The sequence below is a fragment of the Odocoileus virginianus genome, chromosome 4 (assembly GCF_023699985.2).
Source record: "Odocoileus virginianus isolate 20LAN1187 ecotype Illinois chromosome 4, Ovbor_1.2, whole genome shotgun sequence".
NCBI lineage: Eukaryota > Metazoa > Chordata > Mammalia > Artiodactyla > Cervidae > Odocoileus > Odocoileus virginianus.
In genome coordinates this window covers 56351727-56379011 of record NC_069677.1, presented here as the reverse complement: position 1 = coordinate 56379011, position 27285 = coordinate 56351727, and the positions used below count along the sequence as shown (strand labels likewise).

Below are 27285 nucleotides of genomic sequence, written 5' to 3'. Positions count from 1 at the left end.
TTCATTTTTGAAAAATATTTATTAAAAAACTAAAGTGAATGTGGAAAAAAAAAACAACCCAACAAACCAAACCCAACACATACCTTTAAATAGCAAGCATATGACACTGGTTATAAAGCTTTTCCAACTCTACTGATCTAGTCTTTCCCACCATCTAAGTTAAGGAGGGCCTCTGAGGGAAGCCAGGTGTAAACAGGTCACTTGTACTAGTGATGAGCAAAAACTACCTACGTGAGAGCTATCAATGGCTGCTCTTCTTGCTTTCCTAGGCAGTCCCTCCCAAACACAAGAGAGTGACTAGATCTCAGGACTGTGTTCGTGGGGATCTGTGGTTCTTGTTTCAATCTGGGAGTGGGGGTGTGTGTGGATGAAATAGTAGAAAGACAGACAAATCAGTAGAGGGTAATTGGAAAGCACCTTTAAAATCTGGACCCTTTCCCACAATTTAACCCAGTAATTCTCAACCTTTACTGTTGGAAAGCATCCCCTGATGAGATTGTTAAATTCGCAGGCTCCCCAAACTGCATGTTTCAGATAAGCACTCCATTGATTCCGCGCACACTGGTTAGCCATCCGGTTTGAGAAACACTGTTTAAAATGTAGTAAAACAATGCTACCTCCTTTAACACAAGGTAAAAGCAAAGTTAAGGACTCTGCTACAGTCACTGTGCTTTCGTCAACGTGGAGGGACCAAAATAGGGAGGCAAGGAGCCTCCAATTCCTAAGAAATATCCTGGTCTTAGAGGAGCCCACGCAACCTGTCAGGTGCTGTTCAGGAAGGAAGTAAAATTTAATAATCAAGTTGATTTCCGATCATAGGGTGGCCTCCAAACGATTAACCGGCCAACCTCCTCTGTCCTGGTTTAATGAACTTCGTTGGGCCAGTGCCAAATGGGAAGCTGCCGTTCAGACAGGACACGGGGAAACTGGGTCCTGACTTGTGAAGACATTGTGAATAAAACACCTGTAAAAACCTTTATTAACCAGAGAGCGCCACGCCCAAATCATGTTGGTGTGTCATGGACAACATGTAGAAATAGTCACATTGATGCCCAGATTCCCGTTGTCTGCAAAAAGATGCGCGATGGCTGTGTCGAACACCAGGCAGTCGCTGTTCATGATGGCTGCGGACACGCCGTCGTGGATGGACCGCGGCGTGGCCTCCCAGGTCAGTCTCCTCCGGTTCCCGTTCAGTTCCAGTCTGTAGGCGAAGTTCTCGGCCTGCTTGCGGGTGCCGATGAGCAGGACGATGGCGAAGAACTGCTGGTGGCCCTCATATTTCTCCTGCTTCTCCAGCACCAGCATGAAGTGATGGCCGAAACACGACTGCATCATCACCCAGTCCACAGCTCCTGGCAGGTTAATGTCTGTGGCCAGGAAGACGATGTCTTCTCCCTGAAGGGTGGTGATGCTCTTGTGGGCGTGCATGAGATGGGACATCACGGCCTCCAGGGACCCCTGCCACTTGCAGGAAGCGCCGGGGCAAGGGCACGAGTAGGGGCGGTATTCACAGACGTCTTCGTGCTCCGGCTTCTCCGTGTGGTGCAGGGTCAGGGAACAGCCCGTGGTCGCATACTGCGGGGACAGAGAGCAGCACAGTGAGACAGGGGCTCCTCCACCTCGGAGGCTGCAAGCCTCAGATTTTCCAGACTCAACCGGCATGTCTGTTTCAACGACTTTCGTTCCAGGCGAGTTAAATATCGCGGACTGAAAAGTCTCAGGGCCTACTCATCCTCAGCACTGCCAGGTGTAAGATCAGGGGCCCATCCCAGCCGGGAATGAGCTGCATTCCCTCCCCTGTTCCAACATGGTTGAAAACGTGAGAACTCAAGCACTCTTACAAATGCTTCAAACAAAACTGTGGAGCCAGCCCTAGAAAACCTGGCTTTCCCCTAATTATTTTCTGTGAATTTAAAGAATTAAAAAAAAAAAAGAATTTAGAACTGCTTGTGTGCATTGAGTGCTAAATCACTTAAGTTGTGCTTGACTCTTTGTGACCCTATGGACCGCAGCCCTCCAGGCTCCTCTGTCCATGGGATTTTCCAGGCAGGAATACTGGAGTGGGGTGCCATGCCCGCCTTCAGGGGATCTCCCCAACCCAGGGATGCAACCCGCATCTCCTGCATTGGCAGGCCAGTTCTTTACCACTAGCACCATAGAATTGCTTAGGGGTAGGACAAGGATGAATGTCATCTTCAGACTGGTTTTCACCGACAGTTTTACAGACGGTGTAATTCCCCCGCCCCCGCTGACCCCGTCCACTGCTCCTGGCTCCAGCTGTGACCAGCAGGTGGGCTGTGGGAAAGCGGCCCTGAGGTCCCTGCTCTTGCTGGTGGAGTGACCAGCCCAGTGCAGAAGAGGGCTGGAGACCCCTCACGTTGCTAGAACCGTGAGCTTGCCTTCTTTACCTTCTATCCCCTGCCCCGAGGGTGGGCCTTGGACATAAATTTTTTAGGAAAAGAAATCAGATTCAAGAGCTCAGGGTTCCAGCCAGTGGAGCTTACAGTGAGCAGGGCCTCACTCTCTCCAAGTCCACTGGACTGGCCTCAGTCCCCTTCCTCACGCCCCTCTCTCATCTCCTGGTGAGCCGGTAGTCAGGTCCTCCTAGGCCCGGGAGGAAGCGGAACTAGTGGGCGCTTGTCCTGGGTGGGCTTCCCAACACCGTCAGTCTGTCCTTCAGACGCTGCCTTAATAGGGAGGGAACAAAACCTTTCCCTCCCCGCACATTCCTGATGGATAAATCACATTTATCACGGGAAAAGACCACACCACAGGAATTAAGACTCCTGTACCCAAACCTCATGAGAGTGACCCTGCTAATTCCCGGACACCAGATGGAGAATGAGTCCACAAGTAGACGCTTGCTCAGAGGACTGTGCTGTAGGTTTGTCAAGAATAAGGAAACCTGAATGACCGCTTCAGGTGAAACCAGAAGTCAGCTTCCTCCCCCTCGAGCCCAGAGTGGCAGGTACCCCATTTGGGTTCCCCCACCCCATGGTGAGACATGAAGACATCACATGATGGTAGGGCCACAGAGATTTTCTTTTTGGTCCCACTGGGTGACTTGCAGGATCTTTGTCCCCTGACCCGGGGTTGAACCCAGGGCCACAGTGGTGAAAGCCCCGAGTCCTAACCACCGGACCACCAGGGAATTCCCTTGCTTCATTTTTCTGAGATGCTGTGTCCAAGGCTGAAAACACAAAACCGAACCCCACAGCTGTTTCTGCTTCTCCCTACCTGTCCTTAGGGAATAATCCCTTATAAATTTTTAAAATAGGTCAAATTCTGATCTTTGCAGCTGAATTAAATCACTAGCAGTAAGCAGGCCCCGAACGTCTTCTCCTTACAAGACCCTAAGCTGCAGTCACAGGAGCAGATCTGGAGGAGAGAAGGCCGCCACCACCCTTAGAGGGATGAGTCTCCCCTAATAAGGGAGGAGAAGGTGGCTCAGAGAGACAAGCAGCTCCTGCCTCCTCCGTGCCAAAGGTGAATTATAATGGTCTTCAGTAGAAATCGGCAGAAATAGTTCACTGTTATTTATTAATACTTTGCCTGTAGGAACTGCTTATTCATCTTTGAAAACCATGGACTAATTTTAAAAGCATGGGTATAAAACAATCAAGAAGGAACAAATTTACTTATCCAGATATATTTATAGTTTGTGTTCCTAGCAGTGTACGGCCTTAAAAAAACAAATCTCTACTAACTGTGTTTTAAATCCAGGGTGAGGCTCAGAATACAGAGCCTTCTGACACTCTTCTGTGAGTGATGGGTGAGACACTTCTGCCAAGTGTTTAAAAACACACATTCAGGGTGGGGTCGGGGGCAGCAGGAGTGATGGCCCCGCCCAAAAAAAATAAAAATAAATAAAAATAAAAACACACATCCAACGTAACAAATAGCAAAAGTTAGCCCAGAACCTGGCCGACTTCCTGGCTGAAACAAACCCTCAATATCTGGATCTGAAGACCTTTCAGAAGAGACTGTTTACCACAGTTGCCCAGGAATAATTCCAGGAACGAGATGAACTGTGGCTTAGAATGTACAGAAAAAGTACTACCTGCCCTCTTCCCCCACCCAAAGCCCCAAACTACTTCAGGTTCACCAAGTCAAATGTACAACAAATATTTATCACCAAGCGATCATTCGAGAACTTTCTCTTGTGTAACTCAGGTAGGAATATTTATATTCTGAATTATTGGGTTGCCTTACAAGTCACATACTTTTCCTTCCACCCAAATACAGAGGACAGGGGGCCTCCCCAAATCACACAAATAGACCAGGCATCACTTAGCATCTGTGGACAGTGACTTGTGAGAAGAGATCTTACTGCAGCCTCTGTTAACTTAAGTAAAGACCATCTTGAAGTGTTGCGTGCTTACTCCGCTTTTTCTAAACAAGCTGCACTTTAATGCCAGTCTAGTCCTTCTCTTTTCCATCATGGGTGAGGGCGTGTCTTCACGACCACGGGCGCCACTGCCAGGACGACCGAATTAGAGACGATGGTCTCTAGAAGGGAAAGATCTAGACTTTGAACGTGTGCACTCACACGCACACAAACACACACCCCCTCGCGCCACATCTGATTCTTGTGACAGTCTCGCCACTGTTCTGGAATGACGCTCTTGTCATCAAGAGCGTTAGGAGTGCTCCTGTAGGGATCAGACCCCGCCTTTGGGGTCTGCAAATCTCCAGAGACAGCCTGCAGAACGGTTTCGGGGCCTCTGAGGAGCACACCCACGTTGCACGGGTCCCTGGGCTGTGTCTTCTCGATAAGCGCCAAGGGTCCCTGAGGGCCGCCACCCCGCGTGGCGCAGACCCCGCCCCTGGGGCGCCTGCTGTCAGGGGGCTGAACCCTGCAACAGTAAACAGCTGGAACACATCAGAAATAGTTTCCTGTGCAAAGGAAGACGGGGAGGGCAGGGGTGACGGGTGACCTCACAGTGGAGACAGGTTGAGGAGACGGGGGTATGGGAAGCTTCGCTGGGGAGGAGGCAGACTGTGGAAGGAATAGTTCCATCTGGTTCCAGCGTGGGGTGAGCGGAGCATGCGTTGGGGACAAAACCTAACGAGCAGGCGGGTCCAGGTTCCGTCCAGGACGTTACTGGCAGTTTAGTTCATTTCCAGGGTTTCTCTGCACTGGCACTGCTGACAAAGAGCAAATGTGTCTTGGTTTGGGGGCTGTGCTGTGCGCTGAAGCGTGTTCAGTGGCATCCCTGGCCTTGAAGATGCCAGGAGAGATCCCCACCCCACCACGTGGTGACCACCAGAAATGTCACCAGGCATGGCCACATATCTCCTGGGTGGCAAAATCACCCTCGTTGAGAGCCCCCGATTTCAGTGAGTGACACAGCCTGGCCTCCACACTCCCAGGCGTGAGGAGGGGCCACAGCAGGAAGCCGGGCCGGCTGCTCACCGCCCTGCCCAGCGGGTGCCACCCGGGGCCCTTCAGGAAATCATCCAGCCACAACACACAAGCTAGACCTTGACGGCTTGAGCAGCATGGATGGAGGCTGGGGTGCCGGTTCCACCCGTTTTACAAAATGACTCATCCCAGCCGTGTGGTCATCCGTGGCCACACCAGGGTCAGAGCCTTGAGTTTCTGGATGCTCTGTGGCTCCTTCTCTGAAATAGGGGTCAAAGAACCAATCTTTTATGGAAAAAGAAATTGGCCTTGCTCTCCCCACCCCACCCCTCCCAGCCTACCACCCAACATACACAAAACCCAGGGTCCACAGATATGCTGTTTCTGGAAACTGGTTCAAATGTGAACTTCCTGGTTTGCAAGGAGAAAAACAGCCCCGAACGCAGCTATCCCTAAGGAATGAGGCGGCAGCACATCACAAACAAGTAACCAGTAATTAGGCCCTCCCCGCCTTCTCTGGCATCTGGCTAGAGAGTCCTGAGGTTTCCCTCCTCTCGCTCTGGCCGGGGCCTGCCCAGCGGTGGGAGGGTTCAAAGGATGCCTGTTTTTCTTGAGATGACCAGTTCTTCGAGGCACACACTCGTCTCTGAGATAAAGCACCTGGGCTGCTTTGCAGAGGACTACCTGCGGCCTGGGACACATCCGCGGTTATAAATGGGATTTCTCCCCCAGGAAATACCTGCTCATCTCCCCTGGGGCGGGGGATGCGAGGTGGGATTCGCTTTAAGTAAACCCCTCTAAGCTGGGGGCCAGGGGAGGCTCGACCACACACATGAGCCCAAAGCTAAAGAAGAATGCAGGGCAGGGGGAGAGATGGCCCAGCAAAGCCATGCTGAAATAACACTTCTGACTTTTCCTTTAGAAATTTTCCACGTCGCGACGGCTCAAGAGTCTTGTGCAAACACGTTCTGCCGCTGCGAAAAGGCGACGGGGGACCCTGGTGCCTCATTCTGATGTCTTTGCAGAAAGCAGTAAAGAGTGCCAGTTCTTTTCCTGGACACGGGGTTTGATGGTGGTTTTACTTAAGCTGGAATTTAGACAAGGTTTTCTCCTTTTTGGCACAGAGACCCCTGATACACAAATACACATGACGAGGCACGTCAGAGACACACGCAAACACTAGACGCCTGGTGTTTATTCAAGAAACACAGGCATATTCTGTTTGTTTAAGGAATAAGTATATAAACAGAATTCTTAGCCTGGGTGCTAGTGAAGGTCGTGGATTCCATGACTGGTTTAGAACAAGTTTTTTTCACCTATTAAGTCTGAGTCCAGGCAATTTAAGGACGACTTGCTGAACTCTCAGCAATCAACAGTCTACAACACTGGACGCACTGGGAACCAGCCAGGTCCCTCTGGGGACTGTGAGGTAACCGCCTTGCCTCCACCTGCTTACCTCCTAGGAAACAGTGAAGTTGTACTAGCAGGCTATCTGCCAGTGCCTAGAAAAACAAAACACCACAGATACTTGTTGTTGATGCTTATAAAGTTCTGAATTAGACCCAAGAAATGACCTTGTCTTGGGGTAAGCAAAAGCAAACTGCACTTTCTTTCCACCTAAATAAACTGTAAGCATCACACGATGCACACGGGTGACCTAACATCTGACCGTGGACTGGGAAACCAAAATTGCTACAAAGGGCATCACTGGGGCAACCACTGAAATGTGAACATGGACTCGGGATTAGATAAGAATATCTGCCATATCACATTTCCTGATTTTGATAACTGTACCATAATCACATAAGAAAATGTCCTTGACTTTAGAGGAGAAACACAAGGAGGTACTTAGGGATAAAAGGACAGGGTATCTGCAGTTTCCATGTTTTATATATATATATATATATATATATATATATATATATATGAATGGAGAGAGAGCAAACAATAAAACAAGTGGGGCAAAAAGGAGGTAACTGGTGAATGTGGATAAAAGCCACATGGGAATTTGTACTATTATTCCAAGTGTCATGTAAATCTGAGATCATATAAAACAATCCAGAGGGACTTTCCTAGTGGTCCAGTGGCTAAGACTTTGCACCTCCCAGTGCATGGGGCCTGGATTGGATCCCTGGTCAGGGAACGAAGATCCCATGTGCCACAACTAAGACCCAGCACAGCCAAATAAATAAAAATAAATATTAACAAAAAAACCCAGAGACTAAGCATATTCATCCTTCTGGGGGTAGAGATTCTTTTTACAGATCTGAATGATTATTGTGATAGTTTTTTCTTTTTCTTTTTTAAAGAAAATATACTTTCAACTACATCGGTTCAGTTCAGTTGCTCAGTCGTGTCCGACTCTTTGCGACCCCACGCATACTTGCATGTAAATGCAACTGAACTAATAGTTTATCTTTTATTAGAAGCTCTTGGGACTCATTTTAGTGGCAGTGATGACATCAACTGTTATAATTACCAACACTTTTTTGACCCCCTCCCCACCCAAAGAAGATAAGGCCTTCTCTCTCGCTCCTCAGACCCTTCCAGAGGTTTGTGGGCGCCTGACAGGCCTACGGCCCTGGACGATGGTTCCCAGGTTCATGATCCACCACCCTTAGTGCTCCACGGGAAACTCCTGTTCGCTTCCAGACCACATCTGGAAGAGGAGCTCCAGGTATGAACCGTACCTGCACCCCCTTTCATAAACAGGTAAACCCCTTTGGCACTGGGGAGGCGACCCCATGAATGGAATCAGAGTTAGTTCAGTGGGAAGGATGGATCCTGACAGTATTAGCAGGTGTGACGAGCAGACGACAAAAGGCTATTGGTGGAAGTCTCTGTGTCTCGACACTGTTTAGACTTGATCAAGTGGGAACTGCGGCTAAACCTAGTCTAGACCCATATAGTGGTAAAACTTATACCTTAACCTGCAGGTGCACTTAAATCTTACTTTAACATTTTTTCACTTTTACTGAAGGCTGCGCTGGGCCTTTGCTGCTGCGTGTGAGCTTCCTCTCGTGGCTCACGGGCTTCTCACTGCACTGCCCGCTCTCGTGGCTCACGGGCTTCTCGCTGCACTGCCCGCTCTCGTGGCTCACGGGCTTCTCACTGCACTGCCCGCTCTCGTGGCTCACGGGCTTCTCACTGCGGTGCCCGCTCTCGTGGCTCACGGGCTTCTCACTGCACTGCCCGCTCTCGTGGCTCACGGGCTTCTCGCTGCACTGCCCGCTCTCGTGGCTCACGGGCTTCTCGCTGCACTGCCCGCTCTCGTGGCTCACGGGCTTCTCACTGCACTGCCCGCTCTCGTGGCTCACGGGCTTCTCGCTGCACTGCCCGCTCTCGTGGCTCACGGGCTTCTCGCTGCACTGCCCGCTCTCGTGGCTCACGGGCTTCTCACTGCGGTGCCCGCTCTCATGGCTCACGGGCTTCTCACTGCGGTGCCCGCTCTCGTGGCTCACGGGCTTCTCACTGCGGTGCCCGCTCTCATGGCTCACGGGCTTCTCACTGCGGTGCCCGCTCTCGTGGCTCACGGGCTTCTCGCTGCACTGCCCGCTCTCGTGGCCCACGGGCTTCTCACTGCACTGCCCGCTCTCGTGGCTCACGGGCTTCTCGCTGCGGCGCCCGCTCTCGTGGCTCACGGGCTTCTCACTGCGGCGCCTGCTCTCATGGCTCACGGGCTTCTCGCTGCACTGCCCGCCCTCGTGGCTCACGGGCTTCTCACTGCACTGCCCGCTCTCGTGGCTCACGGGCTTCTCACTGCGGCGCCCGCTCTCGTGGCTCACGGGCTTCTCACTGCACTGCCCGCTCTCGTGGCTCACGGGCTTCTCGCTGCACTGCCTGCTCTCGTGGCTCACGGGCTTCTCACTGCGGCGCCCGCTCTCGTGGCTCACGGGCTTCTCGCTGCACTGCCCGCCCTCGTGGCTCACGGGCTTCTCACTGCACTGCCCGCTCTCGTGGCTCACGGGCTTCTCGCTGCACTGCCCGCTCTCGTGGCTCACGGGCTTCTCGCTGCACTGCCCGCCCTCGTGGCTCACGGGCTTCTCGCTGCACTGCCCGCCCTCGTGGCTCACGGGCTTCTCGCTGCACTGCCCGCTCTCGTGGCTCACGGGCTTCTCGCTGCACTGCCCGCTCTCGTGGCTCACGGGCTTCTCGCTGCACTGCCCGCTCTCGTGGCTCACGGGCTTCTCGCTGCGGCGCCCGCTCTCGTGGCTCACGGGCTTCTCACTGCACTGCCCGCTCTCGTGGCTCACGGGCTTCTCGCTGCACTGCCCGCTCTCGTGGCTCACGGGCTTCTCGCTGCACTGCCCGCTCTCGTGGCTCACGGGCTTCTCGCTGCGGTGCCCGCTCCCGTGGCTCACGGGCTTCTCACTGCACTGCCCGCTCCCGTGGCTCACGGGCTTCTCGCTGCGGTGCCCGCTCTCGTGGCTCACGGGCTTCTCACTGCACTGCCCGCTCTCGTGGCTCACGGGCTTCTCGCTGCGGCGCCCGCTCTCGTGGCTCACGGGCTTCTCGCTGCACTGCCCGCTCTCGTGGCTCACGGGCTTCTCACTGCGGTGCCCGCTCTCGTGGCTCACGGGCTTCTCGCTGCGGCGCCCGCTCTCGTGGCTCACGGGCTTCTCGCTGCGGTGCCCGCTCTCGTGGCTCACGGGCTTCTCGCTGCACTGCCCGCTCTCGTGGCCCACGGGCTTCTCGCTGCGGCGCCCGCTCTCGTGGCTCACGGGCTCAAGGGCACACAGGCTTCAGTGGTTGTGGCTCATGGGCTCAGGGGCCGAGGGACATGAGCTTGGTTGTCCCGTGGCGTGGGGGATCTTCCCGGACCAGGGATCGAACCCGTGTCCCCTGCATTGGCAGGCGGATTCTCAACCACTGGGCCACCAGGGAAGCCCAGATTTACTACTTTCTGACAGGACTTCTAGCCATCCAAGCTAGCTCTTTTGTGACTAAGATGTTTTTATCTCCCCCCCCAACATATCAATGAATGATCCCAGGCTATTTTCCAATTAATTTATGGGTCTGTTAATTTTGCTTATTGACTTACCGATGTATCACCTGCTTCCTGTTCACCCACTATTTGCTGGTAGATGAATAAATATTAGGTTTATCTGCAAAAGATGATTGCTCTCCACCATGTTCCTTTTACTTTAATTAAGTCTTAACTGTGGAACTCAGAATTAAAAAATAATTCAATAGATCTTGAAACCACGTAAGAAAAAAAAAGTACATTTTAGACTTCATTCATTCTGGGTTGAATGACTTCTGTAATTTTTGACCAAGGCATTTCACATACTTTATTTACCTTAACTGTTTCGATGGGGGTGTTTCTAGCTTTTCTGAATCCTTACCTAGGTGGGGAAACAGGATGCTGCTGTTATTCTGACGGCTGTGCGTCACTTTTGCTTACAGCGTGTCTGCAACCGCTTGTAGAGTGCCTGTGATTGGAACTCAAGGACCCAGGGTCGTGTGTGACCTTGGCTCGAGCCTGCCTACCCTGGCACCTCTGAGTGGGTCTGTGAAACTGCCTGCCCAATAATCAGCCCTTGACTGTCACTAGCAGTGGAGGAGTTCAGACTTGGGCAGCAGGAGAAAAGACATCTCTTTTTGTGACTTCATTGCAGTACTCACCCTGCATCTGCCTGTCTAGCATCTTTCCTCTGAGGGCCACAGCGGAGTTTCACTTAAATGGTACCTTCCTCACCTCTGCTATGAGTTCAAAGACATAATTAGCAGAGTGCAGTCTTAGTTTCAGAGATGACAGTATGAGAAGGCAGTGTCACCCAGTACCTGAACTGTCAAACAGTGGTGAGGCTCAGCAAACAGACGCTGAACTTTACACACTTTCTTCTGGAGAAGGCAATGCTAATGAAAACCTTGGGCTTAAAAATCCGCCTTTTTGCCTAAAAAAAGTCAACAAACCCCACGTGGCAGGGCTCTCACTGAAGGTGACCTGGTGGGAGAATCCGGTCTCTTATTATCGCAGCCATGTGAGAACATCCAGCTCTTGGTGAGGTGTGTGCGCTCCAGTGTGCGCGTGTCTGCGCGCGTACAAAGACTCCTTGGGGTGGCAGGGGTTTCTTTTTAATCTTGGAAGTGTTAAACAAAAGTTGACTTTTGACCAAGTATACCTCTCATCTGACCACAGATCGAGCTAGCAGGCAACACCTCCCCGCCCCCACCCCCACCCCGTGGACTTGGAGAACCAGTTTCGTGAGGTCCCTTCGCACCGTAAAGTAGGACCGGGCCGCAGTGAGAGGCTTTATGGACCTTGTCCAGCCTTTCTCAACACGCTCCTTCCTGCCAGCATCCCATCTGCGAGATCGCATTCACCGCCCCGCTCCCCCTTCAAACACTGCTGCATCCCTCCGGACGCTTTATTTCTCAGCGGATACAAGTGAACTCACAAGGAAGCTGGCGTGGTAGGGCTGCCAGATTTAGCAAACAAAAACACAAGCAGCCTAGAACGTTCCAGGCAACTGCTTATCTGCTACTCAAATTTAACCTGGCATCCTTGTTACCCCTGGCAGCTTCAGGGGCGCCACTGCCGTCCCTCCAGAAGCTACCGTGTGAGCCCGCCACGGGAAGGAGATCACCAGAGCCAGTCAGAGGGGTAGCAGGAAAGACACTGTGCGATTACAGGGCGCCTTCTGGGGCTTCTGCCCCCAGTGCTGTGTTACTCAGCGTGTGGGAATCTTAATTCCCAGACCATGGATGGAACCCACAGCCCCCGAAGTGGAAGCTCACTGGACCACCAGGGAAGTCCTCAAACTCACAAATTTCGAGCAGATTTCTTAGGGGGGATGTTAACCATGTCCTGTTTCCTTTACAAAGTAACTAGGAGGATAACACGAGATAATGTTCCCAGCTCAGACCAGGTAAACAATGTTTTCTACAAGCACTGGCCTCCCACAAGCCCCGGGATATTCCGTCCCTTCCTCTCCTGCGGACACCCTGCTCATCCTCCTTAACACAGCTCTGACGCCACACCTGACGGAGGCCTCCAGGCCCCTCTGCTCCTACTCAGAAGGGCTGCTGGCACGTCTGTCTCCACAGTTAGACTCAGTTTCAGAAGGACGGGGTGGTAGGGGAGGCAGGGGTTGACTAGGCAGGTTTTTTGTAGGTAGAGAGGGGTTGGGGCTGCAGGGTATTCCGAGGCATGGGTGGGTCTGATGACAAGTTAAAGGGTAATCAGGAGCAGCCAACTCTGGCCTGATGTTACATGAGGAGAAAAAGTAGGCACTAGCATTAAAGCAAAAGGATAACACCCATTGCTGGTGATGCTGGAGAGAAATGGGGACTCTGCCCATTTGATTCTACGTGAAAAAGCAGTTTGGCTTTATGAGCAAAAGCTGATTTCTGCACATGCTCTTTGTTCCTACCATAAACTTCTAGGAGTTTATCATTAGGAAATAATTATTTTCTTATGCACAGGGATTTAGTTATATCAGTACTTTTTTTTTTTAAAGCACAATAAGAAAAACAGAATGATTTAAATGACTACAAACGGGGCTTGATTAAATAACTGATACATTCATAACCAACATCATGTTCCATAACATTCCACAGTTAATGGAATTCTAATACTATATAGTCATTCAACAGGATCTTAAGGAATATTTGTCAGTGTGGAAAAGCAGTCACAATGTATTAGATGAAAAAATAGGTTATGAAATAGTGTGTGAACTTCCTGTTTTACCTGTTTTTCATTGTTGGTTTTTTTTGTTGTTGCTGGTTTGTAAGTTTTGACGTAGAGGTAAGTTTGTGAGGACATGTGCAAAAATGGTCTAGTGGTTATTCTAGGTGGGCAGGATTAAAGAAAACAGCATCAAATTAAAATCTCCTATATGTTCTACATTAAAAAAAGATCATAACTTTTAAAAACAAAATATATGCATTAAAAAAGTTCCCTAATCTAAGCAGGTTTTCTCTTCTAAAAGCATTAAAGAAAATTTTTAAAACTCTCATCACTGAAAAACCAATGCCAGAGCCAACTTACCTACCTCTATGGAAACCCTATAACACTAGGAATAGGAAAGAGAAGCTCGATGGGAGAACTGATAGGAGAAAAAAAAGATTCCTTTTTTTTCTTTTTATGGCTTCCTTGATACCTCCATTGGCAGAGAATCCACTTGCAATGCAGGAGACCCCAGTTTGATTCCTGGGTCAGGAAGATCCCCTGGAGAAGGAATAGGCTCCCCACCCCAGTATTCTTGGGCTTCCCTTGTGGCTCAGCTGGTAAAGAATCTGCCCGCAATGCGGGAGACCTGAGTTCGGTCCCTGGGTTGGGAAGATCCCCTAGAGAAGGGAAAGGCTACCCACTCCGGTATTCTGGTCTAGAGAATTCCATGGACTGTATAGTCCATGGGGTGGCAAAGAGTCGGACACAACCGAGCAACTGGACCTGACCTCAGATTCCACTCGTTTGCTTTGTTAGTTTCTAACTGTGCATGTTTATTTAGTTTTTACTTTGTGCTGGGCACTTTGCATGAATTACTACCACAATCATTTTAGCAATGATTTTAATCATTTTACCCCATTTTAGCAATGAGCCACGGAGGCTTGGAGAGGTCACCAACCAGTAAAGACAGACAGGATTGGGACCAGGAGGCTCGAGTAGGGCCTGCCTTCAAAACTACCAGAGTTAAGAGGTGAAGGGGAGGAGGGGGAGAAGGAACGACCTGAAGACACCACCTCCATTGATTCAAAGTTGTAAAACAGGGCCCAGGCCCACGTGTTTAATGCAGGTGTACCTTCCATTCATCTCGACAGCTAAAAAGTGGGAAGGGGGTCACCTTTTATCTCATGGACACTATACAGTATAAAAAGGATTACAGTAAAACTTTTACCCAACTGGCAATGAAAATATCCATTTCGCAGTTTTTAAGAAACAAATGGAGAATGGATGTGTGAGACAAAGTCGATGAAATTCTGCTAGGGAATTTTCAGCATCTCTCATGAGCTTTAGAAAGTATGCTCAGGTGAATGCTGGCCTTTACTCTGGCACATGTGTACCTACTGTGTGCCCTTTTCAGAGTGAGGACCTTACGGGTATGAATGAAAAATGCCATTTTTCACAAATTTTGTCAGACGCACAAGTTGGGACTAAAGATATTTTACATTGAGGTCTTCCTATGGTCATGTGTATATAGCACTTTGTGTAAGGCTTCCAAGAAAAAAACAAAAAGGGCAATTCTAACCCATCCTAAGCTGGGGACTCTATAGGTCAGACCTGCTGTACCTTTTGGTTTTCGTCCATTCCGGCTGTACCAAAGATCAATCCTAACTAACAGTGATTTACTCTAGTTCCAGGACTTGGTGATCAGTGAAAAATCTTTGGCCAACTCTGTGTAGAATCAGTATTAAACTTCCGAGTACTCTCTTCATGCATTCTAGTGCTTCTGTTCTTGATTTTACACTCAAAGGCTGTCCGCTGTCTTCTGGAAAATCTTGAGCCTCACCAGAAACACGTGTCGACCCCAGTGTTTACCAGCACAAAGCTTCTGTGAGCCAACCCGGTCAATTTCAGCCAGGAATGAGGACGGAAGGGGTAACTTCCAAGTAACTGATTTTGTCTTAGGGGAGTTTCTGAGGTTCGGAAGAGATCCCTGAAATGGTTTTGGCAAATTGGCTCATCCCCTCAGACTGTTCGGTGACTGATCACCCATCACCTAGCAACCGCTCTGATCCCACCCACCTTCCATCTGCTTTGGTGACACAGAAGTCCTTGCCAGCACTGCTGATCTGACCTGAGAGCACCCACCAGCTCAAGGTTATCTCTGTTCTTTTTAACTGATGAACAGACAGATCTAAGGAGCAAGTGACAGGACTGAGATCACAGAAAGCCAGGATGAGACCCCAGTTCTGTCTCCTGACTGGTGCCCCTTTTCTCTTGAACAGCTCACTAGATTCCAGAATTTTAGGGCAGAAAAAGATCATCAGTATAGTCATCTTGTCCAGCTCTTAAGACATTCAGGTGCAAAGAAACAGACTGACTTGTACAAAGTGTCAAACATCTAGTCAGCAGGACAATAGTTCAGGTCTCCTAAAGGCCAGAATGCTGGCATTTTCTCTTGGCAAAACAAAGATGAAAAGGCAGTAAGCTGTAACAGTCAGGACTCAGGACCTATCAGAACTCCAGAGTTCATACGTTCTCAGAGTCAGGTAAGAACTTCCAGGCTCGCTGGATGTTTTCTGAAAGAGAACCAGGTTAGAAGTTGCAGCCTGGAAGCTGGGGTTTGGCCTACAGACACGGTTGGTTTGGCCTGCAAGTGCTGGCTTTACATTTGAGCTTGGACGATGTTAAAAAAAAAAAATCGAGATATTTAACATTTAAAAAAATGCAGATTTCTGACTTTTCTCGAAAAAATCCAAAGATCGAGCATGGCTGCAATCACATTCCCATCCTGGCCAATCAGCCAGAGTTGAGTAAAAGTTGTGGTCCAACTCCCAGCCACCTCCGCTGTCCCTGACGTCGCTTGAACCCTAAGGTCACATGGCAGATGCCCCCTCCCTTGCATGACCTGTCCCTGCCAGTGTTTAGGGTTTGTCCCCACTGGACTAGATCAGTCCACACATTTTAACTTTCAACTGGATTATCTGATCTGACTGTAAGATTTTTTTTTTTTTGATGTGGACCATTTTAAAGTCTTTACTGAATTTGTCACAATATTGTGTTTTCTTTTAATGTTGGTTTTTCAGCCCAGAGGCATGTAGAATTTTAGCTGCCCAGCCGGGGATTGAACCCACACCGTCTGCACTGGAAGACAAAGTCCAAACCACTGGACCATCACAGAAGTCCCTCAGTTTTTTTTTTAAAAAATACAAACAACACTCTCTTAATCCAACCACAGAGAAGAAGTATATGACGAGGCTTTCTAGTTCAGTATTTGGAGATAATGCTGCCAAAAACTTCTACAGAGAAACCAAAGAAAAAAGTGGAAAGAAAATGTCACATAGTGTAAGAGGGCTGGGGTGTGTGTGAGCATTTCCTATGGTTTTGGAGAGAAACAACTCTTTGCAACCCCATGGATTGTAGCCGCTGGGGGAATTCTCCAGGCAAGAATCCTGGAGCTGGTGGCCATCCCCTTCTGCAGGGTATCTTTCTGACCCAGGGATCGAACCTGGGTCTTCTGCATCTCAGACACATTCTTTTACCGTCTGAGCCACCAGGGAAGCCCCAAAGAAAAAGTGGAAAGAAAATGTCTGATCGTGAAAGAGGGCTGGAGGGTGTTTTAGCATTTCTCATGGTTTTGGAGAGAAATAGTTGGCTGATATTAAAATACACTGTTGAGTGGGGGGCCCCAATGTGTCACCCTTCACTTCTCTCCCTACATCCACGCTCTCCAGAGATGCTGGTGGGTTTGTGATAAGGGGACAGGATGTCAAAACTTCTCAGGTGTGGCACGAGCCAGAGAATGGACTAAATATACCCCAGGGGGCAGAGAGCCATACTCTGAGAGAGAGCCTTTTTTAAAAGGAGGTCCGAGCTAAGAGTGCAGGTGCTGCCCTCTGTCACAGGTGCTGGCAGGACTCTAGCTTTTGATTATGTGACCCCCTCCCCTCAACCATACTTACGGAAGGAGGCTTTTTGGTAACTCATACCCTGGTTCAGAGGGTAAAGCATCTGCCTGCAATGCGGGAGACCCAGGTTTGATCCCTGGGTCGGGAAGATCCCCTGGAGAAGGAATCGGCAACCTATTCCAGTATTCCTGCCCGGAGAATCCCATGGACAGAGGAGCCTGGTGGGCTACAGTCCGCGGGGCTGCCATGAATCGGGACACGACTGAGCGACTTCACTTTCTTTCCACTTTGGGGCCAATGGAAGCATGAGCGACTCAGAGCTGGACCCAAGTCCCCTCAAATATTGGGTGTATAAGCTATTCCCCCTCACCCCCTGACCTTCCCACCCCCCAAGCCCTAAAAAATTCCTCCCAGTAAACTTTATAGTCGGCAGCTATGTGGTCTCATGGGGATGTGTCCATCTGGTGACCTCATCCAGCCGGAAGATTTTGTTACTGGTGTCAGCCTCAGGTTGTGATCTGGAGCCTCCAAGTATAACCTCAGACTCCAAATCAAAGGATGTGTGCCTTCAGGATGAAGGTTTATGGACTGGTCCACCATGTGATCTCAAGTCACTTAACTCTTAACCTCTCTAGAGGCGCATGTTTCCTCGCCTGAGAATAAGAAAAGTAGACTCATAAAAGATAACCCACACAAAGGAGCTGGCATGCAGAGGGCCTCAGCAATCATTCCACAGAGCCGCCCTTCTTTTCATGGAGTTCTAGAAGCTGCAGATCCTCCGGAGCTGAGCAGCCCAATCCCCTCATTACAGATGAGGACATCAGGCCCCCAGAGGTAGTCGCTCAGACAAACAATGGCAGCACCAGGCATCTCTGGAGAGCTGGCTTCTGGCATTTCACCCAACACGGGTCTTCTTCCCTGAGTCAGGCCCTGAGAGACTCAGAGCAAGTGGGGACAAGGCCGTCCCTGTGACTTCCAGGAGCAAGCGAGAAGCACAGGGCTGGCTAAGCAGACCACTGTGCTCAAGTCTGCCACAGGCCTCACCACTCCCTATTGCTCTCAGCCTCCCCAACAAATATTATCTCAGTTGCTTGCTGGGCCTCTGTATCCATCCAAGTGTGATTTATCCAGACTAACTGGCTGAGCTCCCCTGTCAATAGTCTGGATTACTGATCAAAGTTGAGGCGTGCATATTCCAGCTTTATAAATCTCACATGTATGTATTTACACAAGAGTGACAACCCCCCTTCCCCCCGCCCAGATCACTTTCTAAGCTGGGTTCCTGGTCTGTAGGGGGATGGTTGACCTTGTTTAATTTCAGCTTGCAAAGCAATGGCTTTATCTAACTGCAGTCTTACAGAATGGGACCTTTTTAAAAATCAGTGACATATACAGAAACACTGGATACCCTTGATTCCCAAGAGAGCTCTTCTTCAAGACATATCACATTAGGAAAGAATATATACTTCAGGAGGAACAAGAATTCTGGATTCTGAAAGTGAAACTTCACACTTCATATAGCATGTTATAACTGCCTCCATTCTCTAGGGAGCAAGCAACATAAATGAGGGGTAGCTTGTTCAGTCGCTCAGTCGCGTCCGACTCTTGTGACCCCGTGGACTGTAGCCCGCCAGGCTCCTCCGTCCATGGGATTTCCCCAGGCAAGAGTACTGGAGTGGGTAGCCATTCCCTTCTCCAGGGGATGTTCCCCACCCAGGGATCGAACCCGCATCTCCTGCATTGTCAGGCAGATAGGGATAGCTGACTGATATCAAATGCTCATTTGTAAAATGTTATTCATCTGAAGTCGTTTCTTCTGTTAGCCACTGAAGGCCTAGGGGAAAGTGAAGGGCTGAGAAGATGGCTCCCCAGAAACCTTGTGGGGCATCCCCTACCTACTCACCCAGCTTCCACAAAATATCTCAAACCTCACATAGCCACTCTTATGTCACCAATCACCAAATCTTCCCTTGATCACTAGCTGCCTCCTTGTTCATGACCCTAAGAAAATTTTGAAACTGTTTTGTCTAAATTTAATGACAAACTACTCCTGGGCTGGGTGCATTAGTAAGCATTAAATGAGGAGTGGTTCAAAGCATGATTAATTTATTAAGGTTGACTGAAAACCCATAGCTCAGACACAATTTCAAACGCTTATTTGAATATGCTATTTTAAACCCTATTTGTGGCAGGGCAGAGACCAAATTAAATCACTCATTTTACTGACATGTGTCCCAAGCTTCAGTTCTCTGGTGGATTATTTTTAATTTAAAAATAAGCCCTTGCCCTATAAAATTAAGCCGCAGTGAAGGAAATCAATGCAAGAGAGCCTAGATGGCCCATGAGGCGCTTTACCAAAAAAACTCCAAAAATATTAATGACATTATTTCTAAGTTTAAAAAATGAACTGTATGGTAAAATTCTAGGTTATAATGCGGTAATATAGATAGATATGTCTCTATCTGCTTCTGAAACTGCTCCTGAAGATTTTTACCCAAAAGATGTAAACTGATGTTACAGTATGACCACACAATGCAAAATTATGCAGCCATTTGAAATACAATGAGATAGAGGTAGGCTGCAGACATATAAAAATATGTGTGATGGACTTAAGTCAGCAAACTGCAGAAGCCATTTTTGGAGAAAAACTTATGTGTGCATATATAAACCTTCCTGACATTAACATCTACCATTCTATATTCAGCTGCGGAGAGTGTATTTATACATGGTTAGAAAAAACCCCATGCAGATGCATACTAAACCTAACATTGGTGGGAAAGGAGGCGAGACGTCTGGGTCTTTCACTTGTCTCAGTGATGTGCTCCCCCCCTTTTTTTTGCAAGAGCACCGGTAATTTTTTAACTAAACAAAAAATAAAGTGGTGGGCTTTAAAGAACTGTAACAGCTCCTGCGTGCCCTTCCAGTTAAATGCCCCATCAACTCTCGTTTTCACCCCACTTAGTAAAATAACACAACTCCTCGGTCCTTGGAAGGCTAGGAGAGGGAAAGGCGTGGCTTACAAGGTTTTCTTGTTGTTGGAGGAAAACAGGCTGTAGGCGCCTTTTTTTTTTTTTTTTTTTAGCTACACTCCCGAGGGCTCCCACGTGTCAGGGGTGCGCAGAAGGCAGACGCGGGGGAGAGGAGGAATCCAGTACCAGTCCTTCCAAGCCCAGCGCTGGCGAAGGGTGCGTTTAATTCGCTCCTTTCCCCCTTCCTCTGTCCCCCACAGATAGTCAGCTTCTGGGTCGAAGTTTTCCTTCGGCGGCCCAGCTCTACCCAGGCTGAGTACACGTCTGCAGCGTACGCAGGCTCCGGGTGGGGACAGCGTGATCGCGTGCCAATCAGGCTGGGGTCAGTGATCGGGCAGCAGTCGGCCCAGAGCTGCTCCCAAAGTGGACAGGTGGCATGGGGGAGGGCGAACACGGTGTAAACTTTTTTTCCCCCGTTAATAAGAAAGAACCCCACTGCCTCTCAGCGCCCGCGAATGAGCTGGGGGACACAGTAGTCCCGGGAGGTCGCCGGGCGGAGGTGCGTGGCTGGCACCTGGGCTTACCTTGCAGGGAAACAGAACCGCCGAGGCCACCTTCTCCATAGCCAGGTTCCTGATGCTGGGCGTCAGGGCGCCGCGGCACGTCGGGCAGCAGCTCAACTTCTGGCGGCATTGGTTACACACCAGGTGCCCGGCCTGGCACTGCAGGATGGGGGGCAGGACATAGTCAAAGCAAACCGGGCACTCGAAAAGCGAGGTCAGCTCGTGGTGCTGCGGAGACACCGGGCCAGCCCCGCCGCCGCCGCCGCCGCCGCCGGGGCCCGAGATCACCGCCGCCGCGGCGGGCACCGCGGACGAGCCGGGGCCCGCAGCCGAGATGGTGGCGGCGGCCGGGGGCGCAGCCGGGGACGGAGCGTGCTGTGGCTGCGGCGGCGGCTGCTTGCTGCAGGGTTTGTTAGCGCTGGGGCCGGTGGAGGACGGGCGGCTCATCGCGCTCCGAACCAACCATGGAACTGCGGGCGCCTGCCTGCCGCGGGGCCGCCGGGGTCAAGGCGGTGCGCGCCCCGCGGGCGGCGGGCTCCGGGGCAACGCCACCGCGCCCAGCCCGGGACCGAGCAGCGGAGACGATCGACGCCGGGCAGGATGGGGGGCCGGACCGCGCTGACGATCTCCTCGGTCCCCGGCGCTCCGAACACCCCTCCGCGTCCCCAAACTCCTCCTCCCGGCGGCGTCGCGGCCCCGAAGCCGAGCGGTGCGCAGAACCTCGGCCCACCCGCTCCCGGAGCGGCCGCTGACGCAAGCCCCGGGGGCGCGCGCGGACGTGACGCTTGGACACGTGTGCGGCCGCCCAGGCGCGCGGGGACTGGCAGAACCACCCGGAGCTGGAGCTCCGGCTCCGCCCGACTCCAGCTGGCAGCGATGGGAACCGCCTAGCGCCGGCGCTTCCTGCCCGGGCTGCGGGCCCGGCCCGCGCCAGTGAGCATGCCCGGCTCGCCGCTGCCGCCGCGCGGGGTCTCCTTTTCCGGGCCGCGGAGGGGGCCGCCCTTCGGCAAGGCGTCGCCTGAGTTCCGTGGCCACACCCCAGGGAGTCACGCCAACGCGTTCCCCGGGCGCAAAGCCGAAGGACAACTTTAGGCGGGGCGGGGGCTTGGATGGTGGGCGGGGCGGGGCGGGGCGGGACGCGGGTGCCCGGTCGGAAACAGCCGAGAGGTTTCTCTTCGCCGGGTTGAGTCAGCGGCGCGAGGGGGAGGCGTGACCGCGGCCAGGGCGGCTCTTAGACTGAAGCGCGGGGTCAGGACCCAGAGCTTTGGGCGGGAGTGGGGCAAGGGGCTGGGGCTGGGTCTGCAGCGGGCGCAGGACCTAGTGCTGGGATGTTAAGGATGTGTTTGGACCATTCTTTGGTCCTGCTTCTCCCGGGGGGAGAGGAGGTAAACTAGTCTTTGACCATCGGACTTGCCAAAGCCTTCGTTGAATTGAGTTGAGCGCCTCTGACTTGCTAGAGGGCCAGTGAGGGAGTTCACGGACAGAGTTAACTAAAAGGAGTTCGAGATCGCCAGAATCGAAGAATACCAGAAATGTGGCTTGGGTCCTGAAACCCCCGGAAGACAGTGGATGATGCTCCAGTACAACGCATCTTTAGATCCCGCGGAAGTCCAAGACTTTGATGGCAGGATGTGGGCCCTGGCCCCACACGCTCCGCCGAAGCCCTGGAGAGAGAACCACAAGTTAACGTGTACGGAGTTGAATTGCTTTTCTGCAACTTTGACCCACTGACACTGGAATTGAGGCAATGAGCTATGTAGCTGGGACTCAGGATAGGAGAGACTGTGGTAAAGACTAGGTGAAAAACGGGCCTCTGCTTACCATCGGTGTGACTTTGGACAGGTTCTTTATTTCTCAGTTTCCTCATTTAAGAAAGTGGAATAAGAACAGTACCTATTTTATGGGTGGGATAGGGAGGATTAAATGAGTTTGTTATATGCCGAGAACCTGGGCCATCATAAGAGCGGCTTAAAGGTTAGCAGTTAATTTTAAAAAGTAGTATTAGAGAACGTTTAATAATATTAATGAGTATCAGTGAATAAAATTTGTCCAAAAAATAGACTGTTAGAAGCCAGAAGAAAGTTAAGTCTTATACACGGTATATAGAAAGAGTACATGCAAGGAATTTGTGGCATTTGATCTAAATCTTGAAAAAAAATTAACAGATACATTGTTCAATCTTAAGTAAATGTTTCCTGAGCATTTATTATGTACCAGCAATCACTGTTGGACTCTGACAATGGTTCTAGCTTGGTCTACTAAATAGTAAGGGAACAATATGCTAATAGCCAAAGACTCATGAAAGAGTTTCAGACGAATCGGTGTATCTCTGAGGGGTGGTGGTGAAGATATTGTAGCAGTAGCTAAAGCTCATTGAGAGAATGTCTTGGGACTTGGGGGTCTAGGGGTGGTACCTGGCAGCCTGTTGGCCTGATGAGACCTTTACATCAGTGACGAGGGGTAGCCTCTGTAGGTTTTTGAAAGGCACAGTAACGTGGCTGAGCCTGAGTTTTTGGAAGAGTACTCTGGGAATACAAAAAAATAATAACTGATGTTTATTAAATGTCCACTATGTGCCAGGAACAGATGGTTCTCAAGCTGCAATAATCCTATAGGATGGATACTAATGTTATCATTTCCATTTTATAGTTGAGGACACTGAGACACAGAAAGACTTAATTTGCTCAAGATCACATAGCTAATCATGTTGGAAAAGCTTCAGCTTAGCTTTTCCCCAAGTTGTTTTTTGTTATTTTGACCTTGGACTATTTTTTAAGTCTTTATTGAATTTGTTATAGTGTTGCTTCTGTTCTATGTTTTGGTTTTGTTGATGCCTGTGTGGGACGCATGGCTTCTACCAAGGATTGAACCCATACCCACTGGGCGGGAAGGCGGAGTCTTAACCCCTGGACTGCCAGGGAAGTCCCAGGGCCCTTCTTGTTAAGTACTAATCTTTATCCCTTTCATTTATACCCCCAGAACTACTTATAGTCTGGTTAAAGAGTTAAGGTTAGCACACTCAACACAGAAGACAGTTACACAGCCTCTCATAGAGCACTGAATTTTGTGGGTATGCTTCACCTAAATTCTTTCCTTAGCTGGTCATGAGAGGAAAAAATTTAATCATATTGTTTGTTCCATTTTTACCTTTTTATGGCCTGAAGAACACAATAGCGACAATAGAAAAAAAAAAACCACCACCCAGTTTCACATTTATTGGAGAAAATAGAATATTTTCCACTTTTAATGTAAAAGCCAAGCAAATGGAATTTATTACACGTGCTTTCATTCTCTCCTTTCAGTGCAGGTGGCTCCCGTTCTCAGGTCTTACTAGCTCTCACGAGAGAAGCGAGGTCCCCACACTTGCCACGTTGATATGAGTTTTCAGTATTCCAGCCAGCTAGGCCCTGGTTGTTCTACATGCAGTTTGGTTTCAGATGGGAAAAGCAATTCTCTGCAGAGAGGATCTGGTTTATTCTTCTAAAAAAAAAAAAACAAAACAAAACCCAACTAATCTATCCACTCTTAACCCTGGCAGATGCTTCCTCCCATAATACAGAGACATTTCTTCTTGCTTCCTCCCTCGTATCATTGCACTTCTGAGTAAACTGAGCAGGGTGATTAAAAAAAAAAATTGCTGAGGCAGTTGTTGGGCGTGAGCAGGATGAGCGTGGACAGGCCTGGTGGCTAACCTGCATTATGCCCTCTCCAGGTTGCCTGGCTGGCCTTTCCGGTCCTGCTTCCTGCTTCCGTGGGGCTTTTGAATCAGACAGAGGTGGCCTTCGCACGTTGGGCGCTGTGAGCTGGAGCGCCCTCTCAGGAGGCCCTGCGTGCCGAGTGGAGTTGTGTTGACTTGCCCTTGGGAGTTGCAGCTGTTGCTTCGGGCTTTGTGGCCGGGGGAGGGCAGTGGGGAGCCCAGCCTCCTATCACCTGACTCCTGACCCATTCACCACATCTGCTGGATGGTAGGTTGGCTGCCTTCCCCCACCCACCGAGGCCTGGATTACACAAGAGGGACGTGTGTGAAGCAGGACACACTCCTTAACCGCCCCCCCCCCCCATTACACTTTATAGATTAGGGGTGAATGGAGTAACCCATCTTTCCCTAAAATATCAGGGTGGGTCTTGTTTGTAAAAGCTCACAGGTGACCCCTAATCTCACTTAAACTGCTGAGCATGGTGATAAAGGCCCCAGGGAAGTAGACAGGCTCTCACTCTTCTTTCTGTAACTTACAAATTGTGTGGTTTTGCTAATTAGGCAGCTTCTGCAGTCAGGCAAGTGGCGTGCCTTTGCAGAACGAAGTGTGGTCGGCCTTTTCTGTTTAGACCTAGAGATGACTCAGGAGTGCACTGGAGCTTGCTGCGTGGAGATTTCTGATAAGAGGAGCGCTAGTGGGAAATTTGGAGGTGACTATGTGACCCCTTCACCCTGGTAATTATGGTAGGTACTTTTACCTTTAGAAAGTACTTTTGTTCCTGGGGTAGTTTCCACATGCTCAAACTTCTTTTGAGTAACTAGGGGTCATTTAAGACAAGTATTTCTTGAACAATTGCCGCAGACTTGGGCTTTCCTGGTGGCGCAGTGGTAATGCAAGAGACAGAAGAGATGCAGGTTTGATCCCTGGGTGGGGAAGATCCCCTGGAGAAAGAAATGGCAACCCACTCCAGTCTTCTTGCCTGGAGAATCCCTTGGATGGAGGAGCCTGGCGGGCTACAGTCGATAGGGTCTCGAAAGAGTCAGATACAACTGAAGTGACTAACCACCCACCACTGCAGACTGCGCTGTGCCCTGTTTGGAGCAGGTGTGTGCGTTCGCATTATTTGTTGTGTCTGTACTTAGCTCGTATTTCCCTAGTGTTCACTGTATGCCGGGTACTATTCTCAGCACTTGATGTGTTTTAATTCTCTTAATTCTCATCATGTCTCCTGTAAGGTAGCTGTTTACAGATGACAAAACTAAAGTACAGAGAAGCCAAGTTACTCGTCACGAATAGCCTTGAAGATGGCTCGGTGATCCCTCTCGCTGGTGTCCGCCCTCAGTGTTATCATGAGAGCCACACGTGCTAACTCCCCTTATTTATTTATTTAGTTTTAATTGACGTATAGTTGATTTACAATGTTGGGTTAGTTTCAGGTGTACAACAAAGTGATACATTCCTTTCAGGTTCTTTTCCGTTGTAGATTATTACAAGATATTGAATACAGTTCCTTGTGCTAGACAGTGGGACCTTGTTGGTTATGTGCTTTATATATAGTAGTGTGTATCTGTTAATCCCAAACTCCTAGTTTATCCCCTCCCGCCTTTAAGTGAACAGATATGGCCAAAGTGATAGGATGCCTCTTCTGAGATTAGGTTACAAAAGGCCACAACCTCTGTTTTGCTCCCTCTGTCTTCCTCCCTCCCCGCCCTCTGTGTGTGTGAAGCCAGGGCCATGTTACGAGGAGCCCTATGACTATGAAAAGCCTCACACCACTAGGAACTGCTGTCTGGCCAACAGCCAGCAAAGATTCCAGGCCTGGCTGACAATTTGATTGCATTTGTGAGACCCTGAACCAGAGGATCCAGCTGAGCTAATGCATGCACACTGTGAGACAGTTTTAAAACAATGCCAGTTTTAAGTCACTAGGTTTAGGGCAGTTCATTATACGGCAGCAGTATATAACTAATACACTTGTCCAAGGTCCAGAAGCTTGCGTGTCAAGAGAAATGCAATACAAAGACCCTCTACCTTGTTTCTCTTAGATTGCCTGTACTGTGATGCTACTCAGATATATAGAAACAAACCTAGGAATAAGATTTTTATGATTATTATATGTATTATTATACACAGCTGTAAAATTTTTAAAAAATGAAATACTAAAAAATATCTAGAGCTCGTGTTTTTATTTTGATTTGAATTTGTGTTTTTAACATGTGATCAAAGATGTGCTGCAGCGAATCATCACTTAGTTTGGAACAACTTCAACATCCATCAACAGGAAAACAAACTATGTAAAGCCATCCTACAGAACCTCTGAAACTTGGAAAAGATCTCTAAGACAAATTTCTATGTGAAAAAAGCAAACTGCAACCAGGAAACTCCCAAATGATCCCAAATTTATGTAGAAGGAATGAAGCAAAACAAGAGTACTTTATATATACAGAAGGACATAGAAAGGTCTGGAAGGAGACAGTGAACTGATGAGCATGATGGACGAGTGTGTATGGGTTTGGGGGAGCTTCGCTTTGTATTTTCTATATTTCTGTAGTTTCTTTTTTTCTTCATCTTTCTTATCTTTCTCTATTCTCCCTCCCCTTGTCCCCCCCCCCTTTTTTTGTGCAATGAGGATTTATTCATGTGTTATAAGTGTGATTTTTTTTTTTAAAAAGTGTTTGCCTTCAAGGGTTATTTTAGTGTATAATTTATTTAGCTGTAGGGTTAGTTCCAAAATAAGTGACACATAAAGGATCAGCCAGCCAGCCAGAAAAGGTGGTCCCTGCCCTGTCATACCACCATGGAAGGATCAGGAGCTTTGATCAGGGCTTCAGGTCTGGGAGATGACTTGCTGAAATTGGTCTTCTAGTAAGAGTAACTCAAAGGCCATGTGTGTGTAGAACTTGGAGACCTAGGGGAGAAGGCTGGGGGGCCTGGTGCTCAAAGGGAGGCTTCCTGGGACCAGCAGAGGTTAAGTCCTGTGACAGAGGTGAGGGTGGAGTTGTCAGCCAAGTAGTCGTGGTCGCTGGCCAGCTGACCAGGTGCAAAGATTGATTTTGGTCAGTAAGGTCATGCTTGGATGCCAAGGGTAAAATCAAACCCAAGCTTGACTTCTTGGGGAGTTAGTAGCTCAGAGGGGAATAATATTAGTGAGCGCTCATTCTTGTGTACATGAT

General features: G+C 49.7%; 1 protein-coding gene and 1 long non-coding RNA gene across 2 annotated transcripts; one reads left to right on the top strand and one right to left on the bottom strand.

Annotated features, from left to right (window-relative positions):
* On the bottom strand, positions 1-21490 carry SIAH2 (siah E3 ubiquitin protein ligase 2). Its single transcript, XM_020911974.2, has 2 exons — positions 20436-21490; positions 1-1575 (listed from the first exon to the last, which is right to left on the bottom strand). The coding sequence occupies exons 1-2, from the start codon at positions 20859-20861 to the stop codon at positions 1018-1020; spliced, it is 984 nt and encodes a 327-aa protein (XP_020767633.2). The 5' UTR covers positions 20862-21490; the 3' UTR covers positions 1-1017.
* A 71-nt stretch (positions 21491-21561) lies between these two features.
* LOC139034776 (uncharacterized) lies at positions 21562-26281 on the top strand. Its single transcript, XR_011487319.1, has 2 exons — positions 21562-24379; positions 24741-26281. It is a non-coding gene; the product is annotated as an uncharacterized lncRNA (long non-coding RNA).
* Positions 26282-27285: the final 1004 nt, after the last annotated feature.